The 19,187-nt window shown below is 35.0% G+C and overlaps 2 protein-coding genes across 5 annotated transcripts; one reads left to right on the plus strand and one right to left on the minus strand.

Moving 5' to 3' along the window:
• The first annotated feature begins 4,750 nt into the window (after positions 1–4,750).
• Positions 4,751–11,645, plus strand: LOC107922137 (YTH domain-containing protein ECT1). 4 transcript variants are annotated; one of them, XM_041087330.1, is made up of 10 exons: positions 4,775–5,130; positions 5,278–5,421; positions 5,548–5,621; positions 5,754–5,883; positions 6,026–6,074; positions 6,649–6,710; positions 6,847–7,356; positions 9,054–9,584; positions 10,202–10,414; positions 10,995–11,645. In XM_041087330.1, exons 4-10 carry the CDS (start codon positions 5,782–5,784, stop codon positions 11,307–11,309), a joined length of 1,782 nt encoding a protein of 593 aa, XP_040943264.1. In that variant the 5' UTR covers positions 4,775–5,130; positions 5,278–5,421; positions 5,548–5,621; positions 5,754–5,781; the 3' UTR covers positions 11,310–11,645. The 4 variants fall into 4 exon arrangements, with proteins under 4 accessions (XP_016707486.1, XP_040943264.1, XP_016707487.1 ...); XM_016851998.2 differs by lacking the exon at positions 6,026–6,074; XM_016851997.2 differs by lacking the exons at positions 5,278–5,421; positions 6,026–6,074 and having other exon boundaries at positions 4,751–5,130.
• Positions 11,646–13,668: 2,023 nt separating this feature from the next.
• LOC107922138 (non-specific lipid transfer protein GPI-anchored 1) lies at positions 13,669–14,759 on the minus strand. The gene is made up of 2 exons (XM_016851999.2): positions 14,186–14,759; positions 13,669–14,102 (listed from the first exon to the last, which is right to left on the minus strand). Exons 1-2 carry the CDS (start codon positions 14,523–14,525, stop codon positions 13,876–13,878), a joined length of 567 nt encoding a protein of 188 aa, XP_016707488.1. The 5' UTR covers positions 14,526–14,759; the 3' UTR covers positions 13,669–13,875.
• Between the last annotated feature and the right edge of the window lie 4,428 nt (positions 14,760–19,187).

The following is a 19,187-nucleotide window of genomic DNA, read 5'->3' on the forward strand; positions in this document are numbered from 1 at the left end:
TTCTCGAATTTCTGCTCGCCACTGTTCTAACGTTTTTCCCAGCCCGATAGTTCTCATTAACAAACGCAACTTTTTATAATCCGTTTTCAGACTACCCAGCTCCTTCTCAACCTTGTTTTTCTCTTTCCTTAATTTCTCAGTTTCAAGCTTCTGAACATCTATATCCAATCTCAAGTTCATCTTTTCCTCCTCCATTTGCTCTATCTTCTTTTCTAAATCCGCATTTCTTCTCTCAAAATCTTGTCTTATGATTTCCAACTTAGAAGGGATAACTCGCAAATGTTCCTCTATTGGCTGGCGACCTTCCTGACTTACCTTGGGTATACTGTTGTTGATTCTCTTACCCCATCATTCATTATACTCAGGAGTTGTCATCGGACCCACAGCTAACCCTTTCATTCGGTGAATCTGTTTCCACGCGTTAGACATCTCTTGAATCTTCTTTCTATAACCATCATCTTTGTACGAAAATTCACACTCAGCTATCCCTTGGGTCGCAAGTATAAATTGTCTTGTCCTATATTGTCTCAGCACCAATAATGGGGCATATCCAATATCTCCCCAAATCCCAAGTAGTGGAACCCAATCGAAATTACCACACCTATACAGGATCTCATCTGGAAGCAACCAAGGAGCTCTCCACTCAACGTCTTCCTCCTGAATATTTTCAAGAATTGCCATCCACTTCTCCTCCGAAATGTCGTCTCTCCTCGGCGTAGCTACTATCTCCTTTAGTAGTGAATAATTTTCAGAGAAAACCCGATACGAAACATTATCCACCTTCCAAAAGTGACTGTGAAACCATAGAAGCTGTGCATATCCAATAAATCTGCCCTCACCTGTTTTCCGGTATACACTCAATGACCTGAAGGTTTCTGCCAAAATTACCGGAATTGGTGTAACCTTCTTATCAAGCCGGTCAAATAAATCGGTGACTACTTCATCCACATGCCCTAAGGCCTTGGGGAAGACAACCAAGCCGTATATACTTAAAGCAAAGACATCTAACCTCTTTCTCACTTCTGGGTGCGTTAGAATTGCATATTTCAAACTTCTCCAAGGAACGCATTTATTATCCCCCTTTTGCTTAATCCGTGCAGCAACCCACTGCTCACTCATCCCTGTTATGCCCATCAGCTTCTTTGAAAAGGTTGGCACATTTACCACTCTCGAGTAAACCCTATCCACTTGAGACTTTGAACATCGGAGTAAAACCACATATTCTTCTATCGTAGGCACCAAATCGACCTTCCCAAACGTGAAGTAGCTGTAAACAGGATTCCAAAACTGGGCGAGGGCTCGAAACAAATGCTTGTCTACCTTCACATCAAGCAAATAAGACAAATCCCCATAATTATCATAAAATAACTGTCTAACCTCATTATTCCACTGATCCCAGATTTTCTTCAACTTTTGCAAATTGTTTTGAGTTACACTGATACGAGTAAAATCCCATAATTCCGATACATACCCATCGGCCATGCTATCACCTTTATATCACTGTGTTGTTTCAAACCAAGTTCAGACAGCCGTATTGTCCTCCACTTTATCAAGAAACCCTTTTTCCATGACAAGCTTTCTATCTAGCAACTGAATATGGACTGACGCCTTTTATGATGAAATGAAATTCCATGTCATGCAATCAAAATAAAACACGAAAGTCAGTATCAAATATAAGCATATAATCAAAGAAGAATAAAACGTCTATTAGGACATCTACTAGGGTTTAGTGTGGTTCTACCTAAGGCAAGTTCCTGAGGCTCATTATATACGGTTCGGCTCTAAAGTAAAGGTACCCGAACCAGCAGATTCCTCGATCTTCACCCATTATAGGCTCATATAGATCAAGTTTAGTTCAGGGGGACACATTTTCCCTATGACTATACGGAGATGAAAATCTCACGAAGGCATAGGTACCGATGTATCTCGAAAGTGATCCACTATCCTATACGAAGGTGAAAACCTCACGAAGGAATAGTTTCTCACTCCAACTTAGAGGGTAAAATTATCCAGTACATGTAATGTACAATGCAAAATAATTTAAAGTACTTAAATCAATTAAGCATGAATGCAAGAGGATTTGTAAAACGAATTTTATTTTTTCGACTATAAGACAAAAATTAATCAACTTTGTGGCTCGACTCTCTTATTATTTTTTTCTAAAAATATCCTCAGTGGACTCGCCAAGCTGTCGAAACTATTTTTTTATTTTTGGAAAAAAAACAAAAATTGGTTGTCGATAAAAATTTGGAGTCGCCACCAATCTTTTATTAAGGTGTGATTGGGTCACCTAAAAACGACTTTGGTCTACGAATTTTATAAAAAATGAGTCCGAGAGTCAGTTACATATGAGGAAGGATTAGCACCCTCATAACGCCCAAAAATTGGTACCTAGTTAATTAATTAATGTCTTAATGTCGAAAATTTGAAAATATATAATCCTTAGCAAAAACTTAAAAAAAGTTACGTATTAAGACCCTTATCATTTCAGAGAAAGAAAATGTCACACCCAATGCGTTAGGGCACGACATTCTAATTTGCTCAAAAATGAATTAGGCCAGAATACTCGTGTAATAAAAATTTAAAAGAATATCCATTTATTCAAGATTTAAGAAATCGCGACCCAATACGTTAGGGCACAATTCCTCCAAAATCCCAAACTTGGAATATTTCCTTTATCATTTTTTAGAAAAAGTCTTCATTTCGAGAAATCAATGCGTCACATCCAATACGTTAGGACACAACGTGTTGAATTCCCAGTAATGAGTTCTTATTTTTTGATTAAAGAGAAATGCTAGATTGTTAGATTTAACGAATAAAATCGGAACCCAATACGTTAGGGCTAAATTTCCTTGAAAATCCTAAATACAAGCATTATTTCAATTTTGAAAAGTTTGAAATCGAGTTAAAAAAAAATGATGTGATGCTACATTAAATATACAATGCAATAATAAATATTACAATGGCATAGAAATAATGCATACAAATAAATAAATAAAACTAATATACATAAAAAAATAAACAATGACATGCAAAGTATCACATAAACGAGCAAAATAATATAAATGAAAACACAAATAAATAGCAAAAAAAATAAAAGGCACATGATATACACATTAAACTATGAAAAATACACATGAATTTATATATAAAAATTAGATTATAAAAGATTTATATAAACAAAATACATAATGCATTTGTGAAAATAGAGAAAAGTAGGAAAATATGTATATACATATAAATTATAAAATACATGTTAAAATAAATAGGTATTTAAGCATTTTCGGAAATACAAAAAAACATAGATATACACATGTTTTTATATAAAAGAATATTTGTTAGGAAAAAAAGGAAAAAATAAATAAATGAAAAAATAATAATTACATTACTAGAAATAATTAATAATAATAAATAAAAAAAACTAAATTGAACTGGAATTCAAAATTTTGGGGTAAATTCGCAAATAAATAGAGCCAAAAGGACTAAATCGAACACGCGAATTACATAGAGGGGCTGGAAGGCAAGTTTTCCCTTCTCCTCTAAAACGATGTCGTTCCAGTAGGGCCAAATTGAAATTGAAAATAAATTAAAGGACGAATTAAAAAAATAAAAAAAACTTAATTGTAAAATATCAAAAAGGCGTAGGGGCTAAAAGCGCAATTTACCCCTCCGCTCAAAAACACACGGATCCTAGGCCGGGTCGGGTCGACCCCCCAAAACGACGTCGTTTTGGCATTTGGGGAGGCCTGGTGAAACGGCATCGTTTCACGAGACTATTTAAGTAAAAAAAACCTAAAAATTTCATTTTTCCCTTTCTGTTTTTAAAAAAAACTAAAAAAGCTCTCAACCTTTCCCCTTTCCTTCGGGCACCGGCCTAAGGCCCGGTCATCGGTCGGTCACCGGCCATCGCGTCGGCCGCCTATCTTCGGCGCCGGCACCGCCGTCTACGGTGGCCGAAAAAGGGGAAAATCCCCTATTCGATTCCTTAGGCTCCTCTAAGCCCAAATCTGGGTTAAAAATCTCCAAAAGGTAAGCGTAAAACCCTCAAAAGCCCAAAAAACCTTTCAGTTTCCGATCGTCTTTCCTCGGAGACGACTTCCTCGGCCGTTCACGGCGATTTGGGCTCAAAACACAGGTTATTTCTCCCTTTTCTCTTATTTATTTTATTCGTATGTATATAAATGATAAAAAAATAAATATAACAGTAGAAAATAAATAAAAACTGTAAGTAACAACCTTTGATCGATTCTTTGCTCTTTTTGTTGCGAAAGTAATAGCTTTTTTTATTTTATTTCTGAAAAATCCCCCTGGTGCAGTGTTACAATGGCTTTTTTTTAGCCAAAATTACAATATCATAAATAAATCTAATCCATTTTCTTTGATTCGCAATCTTTTTTCTTTCCATATACTGCTATTTCCCTTCTTGATGTGCAGGTATGAAGATCGCGTGGAGATTCGGGGGCATGGTTGCGGCGGGCGAAGTTTACCCTAGAACTCTAAGGTTTCTGAAATTGCTTTGGGCCTGGGGTTAATTTTGGGCCTCTATTTATTTTGAGTTTGGGCCATATAGGCCAGTTTGTAATTCGGGCACTGTATTCTGAGTTTGTAATTTATATTGGACTATTGAACTTTATTATTATTTTTTTGGTTTTTATTGTTTTAATGAGCCCTTGGTAAAATTGGGTATTACAATTATATTATTTGAGTAAATAGAAAAAAGGAATATGAAGGGAAAAAATTGGAGTAACGTAAAGTGACATAAGCGAAAAACTGCTATGGTAGGGGGGAGCAGGTGGACGAGTGGTGTTTTGCCAACTCTTCGGTACCCGCAGATATTTCCTTCCCTTCCCCTTCCCTTCCCCTCTCCTTCATCACTCCCAATGCCCCCGCTTCTCTCTGCTTCTTAACACAACAACTCTTCACCAAATTAACACCCCCCCCAAATAAGCTTCCTTTCCAGAGCCCCTGCTCTCTCGAATCTCGATCTCCAACCCAAAATATTTCATCAAACCAAAACTTATCTTTCAATTCGTTATTATTATTATTATTATTATTATTAAAACTTACATTTTGTTCGTCTATAATTTATGCTAATGGCTCACCAAACTTCTGATCGATTGACCTCTACTGGTACGTCGCCGTTGAATCATAATCTCCGTAAACCAACAAACAAAAATTGAAATATGATATATGATTTATGTCTTCTTTTTTAGGCTGTAAATTTTCAATATAGCTCTTTGGTTTTTTTTGATGTGTTCTTGTTTGATTTTATGGAAGCATCGAATGAGAAATGTGGAATCTACTGCGAGATTGTTCTGCTGGTTTCTTTTATTTGTTTAAAGGATATTATTGGAGATGATCGTGGACATAATTAATGTTTGGCAACAAATAGTATCATCGCCTAACCATGTTTGTTCGACAGTTATGATCTATTCTTATGTGTTTATGTTTTCAATGTTTGACGTACTTGTTTACTTACATGCTGCACATTATTGTTCAATATTTGTTGCTTAATCGAAGATTTTGACAATGGTTTTCGAATTCTAGACTCGGCAGAGGTTTTCAACGTTATGGTTCTGGATAGCAACATCCTTGCTAACCCGAACGCTTTGACTAATAAGGTATATTGTTGCTTGCATTGCTTCATTTTGTTGGTTGCCTTGATTAGATTGATATAGCCATTGTTTTAAACCGCTGCGCTCTGTAATTGATCATTACTTAGGATGTTGTTATTTGTTCATTTATTTGCACAGGATTTGGTAACTGTTGGTTCCTTGAGGGATGGTTCATCCCATCAGTCGGGATTCATGCCATCTGTTGTTGAGTCCAAGACAACCTATTTGCCCAATGCCTATTCTCCTGAGGCACAGTTCCATCAAGAAGGTTAGTTCCTCTGCATTTGTCATATGAAACTTTGTCTTGTTTCTGTTAACCTAGTTTCTGATTTCATGTATGTTAAAATATATGTAGAAACCTAGGATTAACGGTGTATCAGTATAAGGTTTACAACTTGGATATTTCTTAGGGAATTGATATTCATTCTTGTGCTGATTGGAAGGGTAACTTATTTTGCGGTAAGCAATTCATCTCGTAAATATTTTTTTCCACTTTCTGGTCAAAGTGGAATTAAAAAGATTCAATATTTGACTTCTAATCTATTCGATGTGGTGAACATAGCGGTGGTATTTGAAGATAGAATCTACAAACCTTACGGCAGAAGAACTTCTTTGTATGATTACATTGTGGTTCCTTTGTAGTATCAATAACTGATCTTTGATTTACAGAATTTTTCCATGTTGGCTTATGATTGAATAGAAGTTTTATCAAATTATCTCCAAGCCTATATTGGACTTATGTTAATAGTTGCATATCATTTTTAATGTTTGAGGTTGATGTTTTTCCTGTTAGTATGTAGAATAAAATGGCTTTGTTTTTAAGAAACAATAATTTTTTTTCCTTTTTTAGATTCCACTGAAGGTGATTCTAAATTGGATGTGAGGTATGACATGCAATTTTATGGGCTACGGTTGCTTAGGCAGCTAGTTAGCACGGTTGTGGCTGGCAGAATAAGCTTTTTGTATGGCACATAATGCTCTTTCTTACTTTGCTCATTACTCATGAAGTTTTCTCTATGCTTTTGGAATGCAGCTCATAAACAGGGTTCATTGCTTCCATATGTTAATGCTGAGGGTTTGGACAATGGTTTTCATGTGTGTAAACCTACTATCTTTTCCAATCATTTACGATAATTACTATTTGTTTCATTTACTATTATTACTATTTGTTATTTTCTTTCCTTCTATGAATATGTCTTACAAAGGCGTTACTTTTGTTTACCTTACCCAGGACATCTACAATGAAACTGCATCTCTTGGGTTTCATGGTTTTGGGCATAGTCCACAAATGCAACAAAGAGCTTATGCTCCGGTTTCATCTTATCTGCCTCCTGTTGGGGATCCTATCGGGCTGTCCAATGCAAGGCATTTCATCACCATAGATTCATCTTATCACCATCCATCAGTTCCCCGAAATATTCCACATGTTACTTCAAAGGCCCAGTTTTCTCATTTAGAGTGTCCTGTAAATATTGAGCAACAAGTGGTTGGAAAAAGATTTGGGCTGAGAACCAATTACCTTCCTCAGTTAGGATCATTTGATGGAGGAAGAAACTTCTTTGGAAGCTCCAGCAGTCTTTGCTCTTCATACCAAGGGTCTGATGGTTTTGCGGTTGGTGGATTCTGCTCAGACTGGTCAAAGCCTTTTAGTGGGAAGAGTTCTCTGTTTCATCTCTCATATGCACCAGCTTCTCCAAAACGGGTTGGTTCACTAGAGTTTTCTTCAAACGGTCCTGCAATGGTTAGTTCTTTTCCTATCACATATTTTAGGTAGATGGGAAGCTAGCTTTTTTATTTTCTTTTATTTTTCAGATTTTAGATGGCCATTGAAAATTTGGAAACATAAATTCCATATTTCCTAGCAAGTATTTTTGGCAAAAGGAAAAGCTATATCATGATTGGAGTCGGGCATGCAGCTAAGAATGGTTATAGAGCTTCTCCCCTCTCTCTCTCTCTTTAGGGGTGGAGTGGAGGTGTTAAAGAGGTCATTGAACTTTAGTCTTGGTATGATTAATTCAACTCTTAAGTTGGCTTAATTGGCACCTGCCATAGAAAGTGGTTCTTGTATTAATAATGCAATTGGCTGGTATAAATACCAACTTTTAACGTGATCAAGGAAGGAACACAAATCTAAGCTCAACTCCTGTCCAGCAATTTTAACTAGAAAAATGTTTAAGGTCAAAGCAATTTTGAAGGCACAAGTACTCTATTCTCACCAAAACAGGCACCACTCCCCACCTTAAACTATCTTAGTCTAGCCAACAATATCACTATCTTCTCTCCTCCCTCTCTCTCTCTTTCACCATCTAGCATTACTACACAACTCTGTTGATTTTGCATTCTCTAATATTTTCTTGCAATAAATTGTTTCATGCTTAATCATATTGTGTAATTATATAGACACGAAGCCTTAAGTTCTCCATTGAGTTTTTTCAGTAAACTGCCGTCAATTTCAGTTTTCTGCCATTCTTGTAGTTATCAGTATTTGGTAGCATCTGACTCTGCTTTGACTTGTTGAGAAGAAAAAAGTCAGGTGCTAGCATGGCTGTAGAGAGTGGAGAAAGTCAGGAGGCATGGCAGTGGTGCCCGAGAAAAAGAGAGCTTTATTGGTCTTTGGTTTTGTTGGTCCTATTTTGTTTTTGCCACCCTTGGCATCTATTTCCTCTTTTTAAATTGGCTAGTTGCTAAATGATCATGGTAGGATCGATAACCAAGACCCTAACAGGTAAGTAAATCCTGCAAGATGCTAGTCAGCAGAGGCGGGTAGCCTGTCTATAAATGGAATATTTTTATCTGATTAGTTTCATTGAATTGAAAATAGAAGCATAGGTACTCTATTCTAAATTTCAGGTATGTATTTTGTTGTTGCTAATTTCAGATTCTTGAAATAGGTTCACCTTTCATGTGACCTTAGAAAAAGATCAGCTTTTCATTTTGGCCTTAAAATCTCAATTCAGCTTTTTGTCATTTGCTTTCTGGCAAAAGGAAATGAAAGAACTTACATCAAGTTGATAGCATGAACTTTGGAGTTCCCAGATGAACATGTGTAAATCATGCGTCATGCATCATTTCTCCTGAGCAGCATTTGCTTAAGCTTCAATGGATCAAATCGTGTAAAGCATGCATTATTTCTCCTGAGCGGCATCTGCTTAAGCTTTTACCTTCTTTTTTTTTCCGTCCATTCAAGCTCAAAAAGATTGAGGAACTTATATTAGTGCCTCTTGGAATTGTAGCTCAAATGGTAGCTAATTCGCTAATCCTTGTATTCCATTACATGATTGTGTTTTATGTGCAAGAATGTGACTTCATGATTTTGGTTTGCATCTTTGATTTATCATTAGATTGTAATCCTGAGATGTCTCTAGTTCATTGTCTGTGAAATTGATACTGTCAACTGATTGATTCTAGTTTATTGCCTAACAGTTAAATCACATGCAGGTTTCTTTTCAAAAAGGACCATTTAATGGGTTTGGTTGTACTAGCTCCAGCTCTAGAGGCTACAGTGGTAGCCAAAGTGATCAACGTTCTTGTCATGGTAGTGTCTCTACTAATAGTTTAGGAATAAGTGGTCATAACTGGCCTACGCTTGCTGAAGCAAGACAAGGAGGGAGCTGCAATGACTTCTCCTGCAGTTGTACTGTAACGCTTGATACACTAAATGAGCGTAACAGGGGACCTAGGGCATTTAAGCCGAAAACACAGATAACTACGAAAGGTTTTATTGTTGATAGCAGCAAGAATGGCACAATTAATGGCATTACCAATGGATCCTACAACCGACAGAATTTTGTCACTGATTATGAGGGTGCCAAGTTCTTTGTGATAAAATCTTATAGTGAAGATAATGTTCACAAGAGCATTAAGTATGGTATCTGGGCTAGCACTCCGATCGGCAACAAAAAATTAGATACTGCTTATCATGAGGCAAAAGCTATACAAGGAACATGCCCTGTCTTTCTCTTATTTTCGGTAATCTACCTTATATTGAATTCCTGATGTTGGAGAGGAAAAATGAAAAACAAAAAATGATGCTGTCATTTAATTTAGGGTTAATGTAAATTTTGGTCCATAAACTTGATATAGGTCCACTTTGATACTTGTATTTTTGTCAACTTTGTTACCTGAACTTGACAGCTTTTCCCGTTTAGTCCCCAATTTTGGATTTTGTAAGAGTGATGACATGGCACTATGAGATTGTGTCATGTTATCACCTGAAAGTTTTTTAATTTTTTACTTTTTAGATTTTATATAAATTTTTTATTTTCAGGTGATGATGTGCACAATCTCATAGTGCCACATTATCATACTTTTACATAATCTAAGTTCAGGTGCCAAAGTGGATAAAAGAAGTACCAGTACCAAACTGGACCAAAATGTCAAGTTCAGGGGCCAAAAAATACATTAACCCTTCAATTTAACTTACTAAAATAGTTGATAGATAGAATTCAGTAAGCGGTAATGATTATGAACTATTAGCTGAAATCCCTAGTATGTAATAAATTTACTTTCCTTCTAGTTTATTTGTAGGTAGAGACCACGAATGAGGAAATGAAATTAACTTAGTTGTTCATATGTTATGCATGCAGGTCAATTCTAGCGCTCAGTTTTGTGGAGTGGCTGAGATGGTGGGACCTGTTGACTTTGATAAAAGTGTGGATTATTGGCTTCAGAATAAGTGGTCTGGGCAATTCCCTGTTAAGTGGCACATTATTAAAGATGTCCCCAATAGTCAGTTCCGCCACATTCTACTCGAAAGTAATGACAACAAGCCTGTTACTAACAGTAGAGATACTCAAGAGGTAAGGATGCATTTGAAGTTGACACTGTACACTTTTGCTTGCTGATCTGATTTTTGGTGTGTCCGGTTGCATTCATATATTAGTGTCATCGTGGCTATTTTAACTAGAGCTTCTGAGGTGATTTAGTCTATAATTGAATTCTTATTTGACCAAGCCAACAAGAAACTAGTCTACAATTCCAGTGCTCACTTCTTTTTTTTTTTTCTGAAGTAGATACTTGGGGTGTACTTACGATTTTTGTTGAAATGTAAGATGTATAACTGGATAGACTCAAAGAGACAATGTACATTACAGAGCTAGAAGATAACCAACCTTGTTTCCATTTGAATTTGTGAATTGTCATGCATTGCATTAACATCAACTTGTCATGTAATGAGGTATTGAGCATGCAAGCAAAATCGCACATGCTTTGCTGATATGTAAGACCTGATGATGCGTCCTTCCTATGAATCCAGTTTCTGCACCATTATACTTATTTTGTCTGAGTGTGGTTACATCAAGTAAGGTATAATCTTTCTTGTCTTTCATTGCAACGCGATTGAATGGTATCTGAAGCTGCTGCATCAAATAATATTTGCAGGTGGAGTTTGAACAGGGCATTGAGATGATAAACATTTTCAAGAATTATGAAAGTCATTCTTCAATCCTTGATGACTTTTATTTCTACGAAGAGCGGCAAAAAGCAATGCAGGAAAGGAAGGCCAGGCAGCTAACCAGCCTAGTGGCTTCCGATGATTTAGTGTGTGAAGCATCAAACCTCGTCTCACTCCCTAATGATATCGTGAAGAAAATGTCCAAGAGCTTTGCAGAAGTTCTTTTGTTAAACGAGAATGAGAAAGCAGGCGGAGGAACTGGAAAGGTGCTCTCTGCTGCCTGTGGAGGCCATGTTAGATAGGTGCAACTACAAATTTGGCCAACAAGGAAACAGATATGATGGGTAGGGAATTACAGTTTATACCTTTATATGCATATTATGAAAAGTGGATTTAAATCCAACCAATGTCACCTCTTACGTTGATCTCGTGTTTGTTTCTTTATTATTTCCTGCCTCACAAGTTTTGAGAAGGCACCTAGTTTGGGTTATCTTGGTTTATGGGTTTTATTTGTTTAGATTAGATAGACATATTCTGCAGCAGTCCATAAGATAGACTTGGTTCATAACTTTATATCGTATGTATACAGTATATATACCTCAGCTAATATATCTAACTAATTTTATTCTTTACAAAAAGCAAAGGAAACTTACAAGGAGAAATGGTGAAGTTGTATGAAAAGGTTGGAAGTCTAGTTCATTTGTCCTTTCTCTAATTCTCTAGGAGCCTGTCTGTCTTTGTGTGTGTGGATGGTGGGTACTAGGATAGGATTATAGACTGGACTTGGGTGGGCTTCTCCTCCAGTCCTTTGCTCTTTTTCTTTCTTCAAATGTTTAACTTGCTGCGTTAGTTATAAAGGAAAATATAATAGAAAATAAAAAATTGGTAGAAAAGGTCCCAACACTCCAAAATGGGTATGGTAATTGTAGTTTGCACTCTGGGAATGGAATGCGGTATGTATAGGTTCAGAACAGATTATTGGTAAAATTACGAGTATAGCAATATATTTTTAATGCCTTAAATCATGTGTAGAGGTGGTGTCTTTGTGGTATCGGCATGTGAGGCAGTTCTTGTAAGTGTGTTCACTGTTCAGTTTTCTGGCTTCACAGGCCTAATTTCAGCCTCGAAATCGTATGATAATGGTTGGGTTTGAATTAGTTTTGAAAACGTTATGGTTAGTTTTAATTTTCAAGAATTGAGCCGAATATCAAAGTCATTGGGTAGACCCAAATCCAATTTCATCAAGGTCGATTTTAACGGGTAAATTGCAACCAAAAAAGAAGTTTACAATTTAACACCCATGTTTAGTTTTGTTTTCATTTTGGTCACTGTGATTCTATTGACTAACGGAATCCCAACGGGCTGGCCAGATCTGTTTTTTTTTCCCACCAAATCGTTTTTTTTTTAATTTTCCACCGTCCTCCGAGTACACGCAGCTAACAAATACAAAATTTGAAGACAATTATAAATTATAAAAAGACAAAAATACAAAATAAAATAAATAAAGAGAGGGTTTACTCTCAGATACCTAGCTTAGCTAGATAAGTATGTATTATGTCGAATACTCAACCTCGCCACACTGCCTCCATAGTCGTTCCTCCACCATTAATCACCCTCAGCTTCACCTTCAACACCCACCATTCCGCTCTCATTCAATCTTGCCTCAACCCTCAATTTCCATCTTCAAAACTATTATCATACTCTACACCTAAAGTCAACCACTGCCATACTCCACCATCCCAACTAAAAAAACCTAATAATTCTTCTACCCAAACAACTTGCAGACCCAAACCTAAATTAGCCAACAACCAAAGAAAAAAAAAAACCTAAGAAGCTCCTTGGTTTGGAAGCCCCAAATCATAAACTGAAAACCCCAAAAAGGTCAGAAACGAAATAAACAAGCAAAAACAGATGAAGCATCTTAAGTTCGAATAGCAAGATGTAGGAGGTGGTTTGACGATCTGAACAGTGAAAGAGTAGCTCCGACCAAAAGGAGCAACATACTTCGGAACCAAGCCAACCAGACAGCTGCCGGCGGCCGACTTACATTTTTGGCTTCGAACATTTTCTTGGGTTTTCGAAGGTTTCGGGCATCTTTCGAGGAAATCTAAACCATAGGGAGAGAAGTCTATAGATCGGTGATCTCCGATTGACACTCCGACGGTGGCAGTAGATCTAACGGCGACTAGGGTTTAGAGTAATTTATAGTAAAATGTTGTGACTAAAATTAGCAAAAACAAAAAAGAAAAAGAGATGTATATTATACAAATCCCAAATAGAAAATAAAAAATATGATCTGACCAACCACGTTGGAATTCCATCGGCTAATATACCCATAGTGGGTAATTTTTTTTTATTAAAATGAAAATTTATGATAGTTGAGTGATTGGGTATAATTTATCTAAAAGATTACGAATTTATTATAAATTAATAAATTGAACTAAAACCCATTTTAATTTATGAAAATCATAGTAAAATCCAACAAAATGCTATAGTTGATATCCATTTTCTTTTCTTTCTCAATCACGGATGACATATGTTTTTACATTCATTCAATCTATATATATATATATAAAAATAGAGATTTAGAACATATTAATCCGGAAATAATTAACCAACGTAAATCACAGAATCTGTACTAATATACTAAGTATCAGAATATTCAAACAATCACCCAAGTTGAATTATTATTAAAAAAAAATCATGAAACAAGTACCTAGAGTTAACATCTCCCCTAAATATGATGATTGAAGCTAAGAAAGTACAAGAATGGTAAAATCATGTTGCAGGTGCAGCTGAAACAAAACACGAAAACAAAAGGAATTTCAAGCATTTTTAGTTCACTCCCATCCCATGCATGCACACCCCCTAAAACAGGGAAGCCAATCCCGGTGGGAGTGCATACAAAAATGATGCCGATGCAACCAGTATCGTGAAACCAACCAAGTGAGCAGTTTCTAGCTTTGTTCCACTGGAGTTATTATCAGCATTCTCTGAAGCACTTGACGGTGTCCCGGTGGATGGCGTCGTCGGTGTTGAGGAAGAATTTGTAAATATAGCCGCGTCTGGTGAGTTTGGTGCTAATCCAAGAAGCTCTATTCATTCATTCCAAACACAACATGCATTAATTTTATTACATATCAAAGCAAAAGGAGAGAAAAGAGAGGTTACTACTTACTTGGGCAGTCAGTGACGCTAGCGTTCTTCAACTGGCAAGCAGAAGGAAGTTGAAGAAGCTTATCTTGCTGAACGCCTAAGCTCTTAAGATTCTGAGCCCCGGATGCCTGGGTCTGCTGAAGAATATAACACAAACACTTTGGTTCTTCTTCTTTTATACTCGAAACCGAACTGCAACACTCCTTTGAAGGTTTCTCCATCTTCCCTTGCGCAAAGCTCAAGCAAGTCATCGCGCTCTGTACATCTTTGCTGCACTCTTTGGCTAAACCACTCTCATCACCCGCACCAACCACCACCACCAAACTCATCATCATCACCTTCACTGCCCAACCCTTTCCCATTGTTTGAGTTCAGAGTCTTCTTCACACAAAAATATCTTGGAACTACATATGAATGCGTATATTTATGGAAGACTGAAATTTTAGGGTTTAGTATTAATGATGTGCAGTTGAATGGAAAGAGAGGATTGTCTGTGGAGCGTTGATATGTCACACCTGATGTGGGAATAAGCGGTGGTGATGTTAAGATCATAAATGGAGGCCCCCTCTCATTGGTTGGGCGGCAAGCAGAGTAAGGTAGGGAGTGAGAAGTTGTTGGTTTTACAAAGAGGAGTTTAAATGAGGTTGCAATGGGCAGCCAACCGTGGCGACAATTGGTTGGTAAATTAAGTAGAAATTTTATTTTAACATAGGAAAGTTTAAATGTTTCCGGTTTGGAGATTGGAACTTCATTAATTATATGGGTTAGTGCTCTGAGTTTAAGTTTGAATTTGAGTTGTACTTAAAATTTGGAGCTCGATACTTGATTTAAGTAAAGTTAAATATTTATTGTCATACCTCGAAATATATACAATTAAGAATTAAAATTAAACAAGAAATGAGTTATAGATTTAATGGTTAAGTGTTAAAATCTCTCGAGAGAGACCCAAATTTGAGTGCTTACTTCCCTTTTCAATTTTTTTTTAAATTTTCAGCAATTTTGAGTAAACTACTTGTGTCGTACCTAAGGTTTACTAACCCTAGATATGTAATCAATTCTTTCTCCTATTTTGGTTTTCACTTTGCCCCTTTTTCAATTTCTTTTTTTTTTCTTTCATTCTTGCACCATATTTCCAATCTTTGGACTGTTGATCCTTTTTCTTTCATTATTGAATTGTTTCCCAATCCTTTAATTTCAATCGGTATTTAGAATTGTGGTCAATAGCATTTGATATCTTTACCGAAAAATGATAAGTACATTTCGTTTCAATAATTAGATTTCGTAATTTTTTTATTCAATTGATCGATTTTTCGGATCTTGTCAAATCTTTGATAATGTTGTCAAAATCTTGATATCAACCGTTAATTCATGTGTATTTGTTGTTGAAGGATCGAATCTAGGTAAGAAATAATCTGAATTAATGTGTATAAGTATAAATATAATAAAATAATATCACAAAAATTATATAATAATATAATAAGATTTTTATAGATATGTAATATTTTAAATATGATAGATATAATCAAGTATCCCGTTCCAATAATAAATCGAAACAATTATGTTTTGTTTTTTCATATGTGTAAATTTTTATTTGTAGTGGTTATATAGATTCATATATGTTAGTATAAAATTTTAATATTTTAATCTTTTAAATTAAAATTTAATTTTGTATCTTAATTATTTTATTTTTATATAACATTAAAAATTAAAATATTATCACTTAATTAATTATTAAACATAATTAATATTTTTATATAAATAATTATATATATGCAATTGAGCTATATTTATGAGGTGAGTGTCCTTTTCTGTTTTATAAGTTCAATGGCCTTAACGAAAGATATAAATCTTATCCTTACATGATAGATGAGTTAATAGGATTAAGTATAAGCCTTAGATTGAATCGAGTGAACAATTTTAAATTAATTTAGTTGACGAGTCTTATTTTATTATTTTAATTTGATTTAAATTTTTTTCAAATTAAGTCGAGTGAAATGAAATCCAAGTCAAGTCGAATCAAATCGAGTGAAATTATTCGAGTTCAATTAAAAAATTAAACATGTCAATTTAAAATCTTATTCTAGTATAAATAATTTCATGTTAGACCGCAAAAATTTGAAACTATATATATTTCAAAACTTTTTCAAAGCAAAATAAGAAAAAAATACTTTAGTATAACTTGAATCATTAATTAATTTATTTAGGTCCCAAAATTATTATTTTAGAAAATTTTTAAAAATTTAACTTTCTTTATATACTCTTAAGAATTTTTTTAAATTTTTTTAAATTTTTTAAAATATAAATTTTGGAATTTTTATAAAATTTTGAATTTTTGAAAATTATTTTGAATTTTTTTAAAATTTTTGTTGAGAGAGACCAATTTGTTCATTTTCAAAATTAACAAGGACCGAAGGGTTATTTACATTAATTTGTTATTCGAATTATTCGAATTATTCGAATTGTAAAATTTAACTCTATAACCTCTCCAAATCGACCTAGACGTTAGACATGAATTCAGAAGATTATATTAGCCACCGAAATGGCCCGATAAACTAACTGCATTTTTTTAATAAAATAATCATTTTAAAACATTTGTTTATCTTTGGAAGAAAACTTAGTTAATTACCAATTTATTTACTACTCAAAATTCTTAATTATAATTTAGCAGCAGAAAAGTGATATTTTCAATAAAAACCAATATATATGCAAAATTAATTAATATTTATATGTAAATATCCTAAAATCAATTTAAATATCATGCATGCTAAAAGAAAACAAATCCTAAGTCTTATGCAGCAATTCAAAATAAAACAGTACAGTCTCTGAATAAATAAAATATCATATAATAATTTGAAAATATTTCAATGAACGAAATTGAGCCGAGACCTTCCGGGTACCGCGTCCGCGTCCTAACTTGGCGGGTTATTTGTAAGGATGAAAATTAAAAGAGGGAGTGAGCCATGATACTCAGTGTGAGTTCAATCACAAGGAACCAGTGCAAATTAACGTATAAGCATACAGAAATATGTCACACAAAAATAATTTACAGTGGCAATATTAGAATATCGATGTTTTAGATTATTCAACAATATACATATATATATCTACTATATTAGAAATTTTAGTTTTGTATGCACATGTTTTTACGGATGCCATATAGTTTCGATTTTAATAGAAAAGATCCTACCGTACTGCTAGACACCACAATGGGAGTTCCACTTGAACTCTAACCACCAACACACTGGGTTGTGGCTTAACCACCAAAAGTTTGCAGGTAAACTACCATTGGCAGTGGACACACAACAAAATACTGCAAATGGAATCTACCTATGGCTGTGGGTACATAACAAAATAATGCAGGTAAAATTTGCCACTAGCTGTGGATGCACAACATGTTTGCAGGTAATAGCTATCGATGCGTTGTGGATGCACAACAAAAGTGCCGCAGATGGAATCTGCCTATAGTTGTGGGTACAGAACAAAATAATGCAAATAAACTGCCAATACTTCCTTCGTACATATCGTCCCACCCCATGCAATGTAATATGACATGTTCAAAACAGATCAATACAGTAGCATTTAATATGCTTTTGACAGAACAATACAGTAGCAATCATTATGCTTATAACAGTTCGATACTGTGGCAAAAATTATGTTTAAAACAGATCGATTTAGTAACAAAAGGCATGCTTATCATGTGTTCAGTTTAACGGTAACATAAGGTAGGTTGTACGTACAATCAATTCAAGGATTCTAACATTATTCATATTACTAGGGACTTAATTGAATAAAATAAAATACTAAAAATAGTTTGGGAACTATTCAAAGACTAAATTGAACAAATCATAAAATTTCTGAGCAAAACTGTAAAATAAAGGGCAAATGGCCGTGTGTCCAGGTCATGTGGGATGTTATAGACCGTGTAGAGAGGTTACACGGTCGTGTGGCTAGGCCGCGTAATAGGCTGTAGGCATGTGGAAATTGCAAAATCAATCTATAGGGGAGACAAGATCATGTGGCAAGCTGTGTGAAGGGTTCTTAGTCATGTGAAATTCGAATCACCCTAGGGTTTCAGAGGCACATGATCGTGTGAGGGGTTGTGTGGTCCACATGCCCGTGTGACAGACTGTGTGACCCTAATCTTAGGCACGGTTTGCCCTGATTTACTTGTAAAAGAACACATACCTGTCACCAGGATCCTGAATGACATTCTTTGTGATCAAGAATGGTTTGTTTCACCTAAATCAAGTCCTTGAACGAAAAATTTCGCATGAGTTAACATTGGGTATCAAGATTCTATGATATTATCAAAATATTTTGGCAAGAACCGACAAAGAATGTTTTATCGAAGCAACATTATTATTAAATAGAAATTTTATAAGGATTTGAGATCAAACATCAGGATTGAGATGTACTGTAACATCCCAAATTTAGCTCCATAAAATTTAGAAATATAAAAAAATAGGGAATTGACCCAATGGTTAGTCATTAAATGTGAAAGCTTGAAAGTTAGTTGGAGGTCCCAAGTTCAAGTCTTAACTCTTACAAAATAAATTCCTTTTTTTTTGCAAATTCCTTTTTTTTTATGTGTTGGCATCCAAGCGTAGTAAACCTAAGTATAAATACATGTTTTTATCAAAATAATCAGCCTTTTTAACCCATTTTCTTCTACCTTAGACGCCCCTAACCCCCTCTCCCTCTCTTCACCTTTATTTTTTTGCTTTTTGCTTTTCCCTTTTTCCTTTTTCCTTCATTGTTGCCGTTGCCTACACCTCCCTTTTTACCATCTTCTTCTTCTTCTTCTTCTTTTTGCATCAAGATTATGCACCATCTCCTTTACTATATTGCTACAATTTTTCCTCAATTAAATCAGCCCCAAATCTAAAATTTTGAATTTCAAGATCGATCCCAAAAATTGCCTAGAAAGTGCCATTGTCGTTTCTCTCGACTAGCTTGTGTAAGGTCTCTTCTCTCTTCAATTTCTTAATTAATCTTGTCCATTAAAAACATAAATTTCTAGATCT

Source organism: Gossypium hirsutum, chromosome D01, assembly GCF_007990345.1.
Source record: "Gossypium hirsutum isolate 1008001.06 chromosome D01, Gossypium_hirsutum_v2.1, whole genome shotgun sequence".
Lineage (NCBI taxonomy): Eukaryota > Viridiplantae > Streptophyta > Magnoliopsida > Malvales > Malvaceae > Gossypium > Gossypium hirsutum.

Excerpts from the sequence above, each read along its gene's own strand:
- LOC107922137 (XM_016851997.2), top strand. The coding sequence starts at position 5,088 with ATGCTAATGGCTCACCAAACTTCTGATCGATTGACCTCTACTG. Across the intron at positions 5,884-6,648 it reads GGCACAGTTCCATCAAGAAG|CTCATAAACAGGGTTCATTG; the intron begins GTTAGTTCCTCT and ends TTTGGAATGCAG. Across the intron at positions 6,711-6,846 it reads GTTTGGACAATGGTTTTCAT|GACATCTACAATGAAACTGC; the intron begins GTGTGTAAACCT and ends TACCTTACCCAG.
- LOC107922138 (XM_016851999.2), bottom strand. The coding sequence starts at position 14,525 with ATGGGAAAGGGTTGGGCAGTGAAGGTGATGATGATGAGTTTGGTGGTG. Across the intron at positions 14,103-14,185 it reads TAGCGTCACTGACTGCCCAA|AGCTTCTTGGATTAGCACCA; the intron begins GTAAGTAGTAAC and ends ATGAATGAATAG.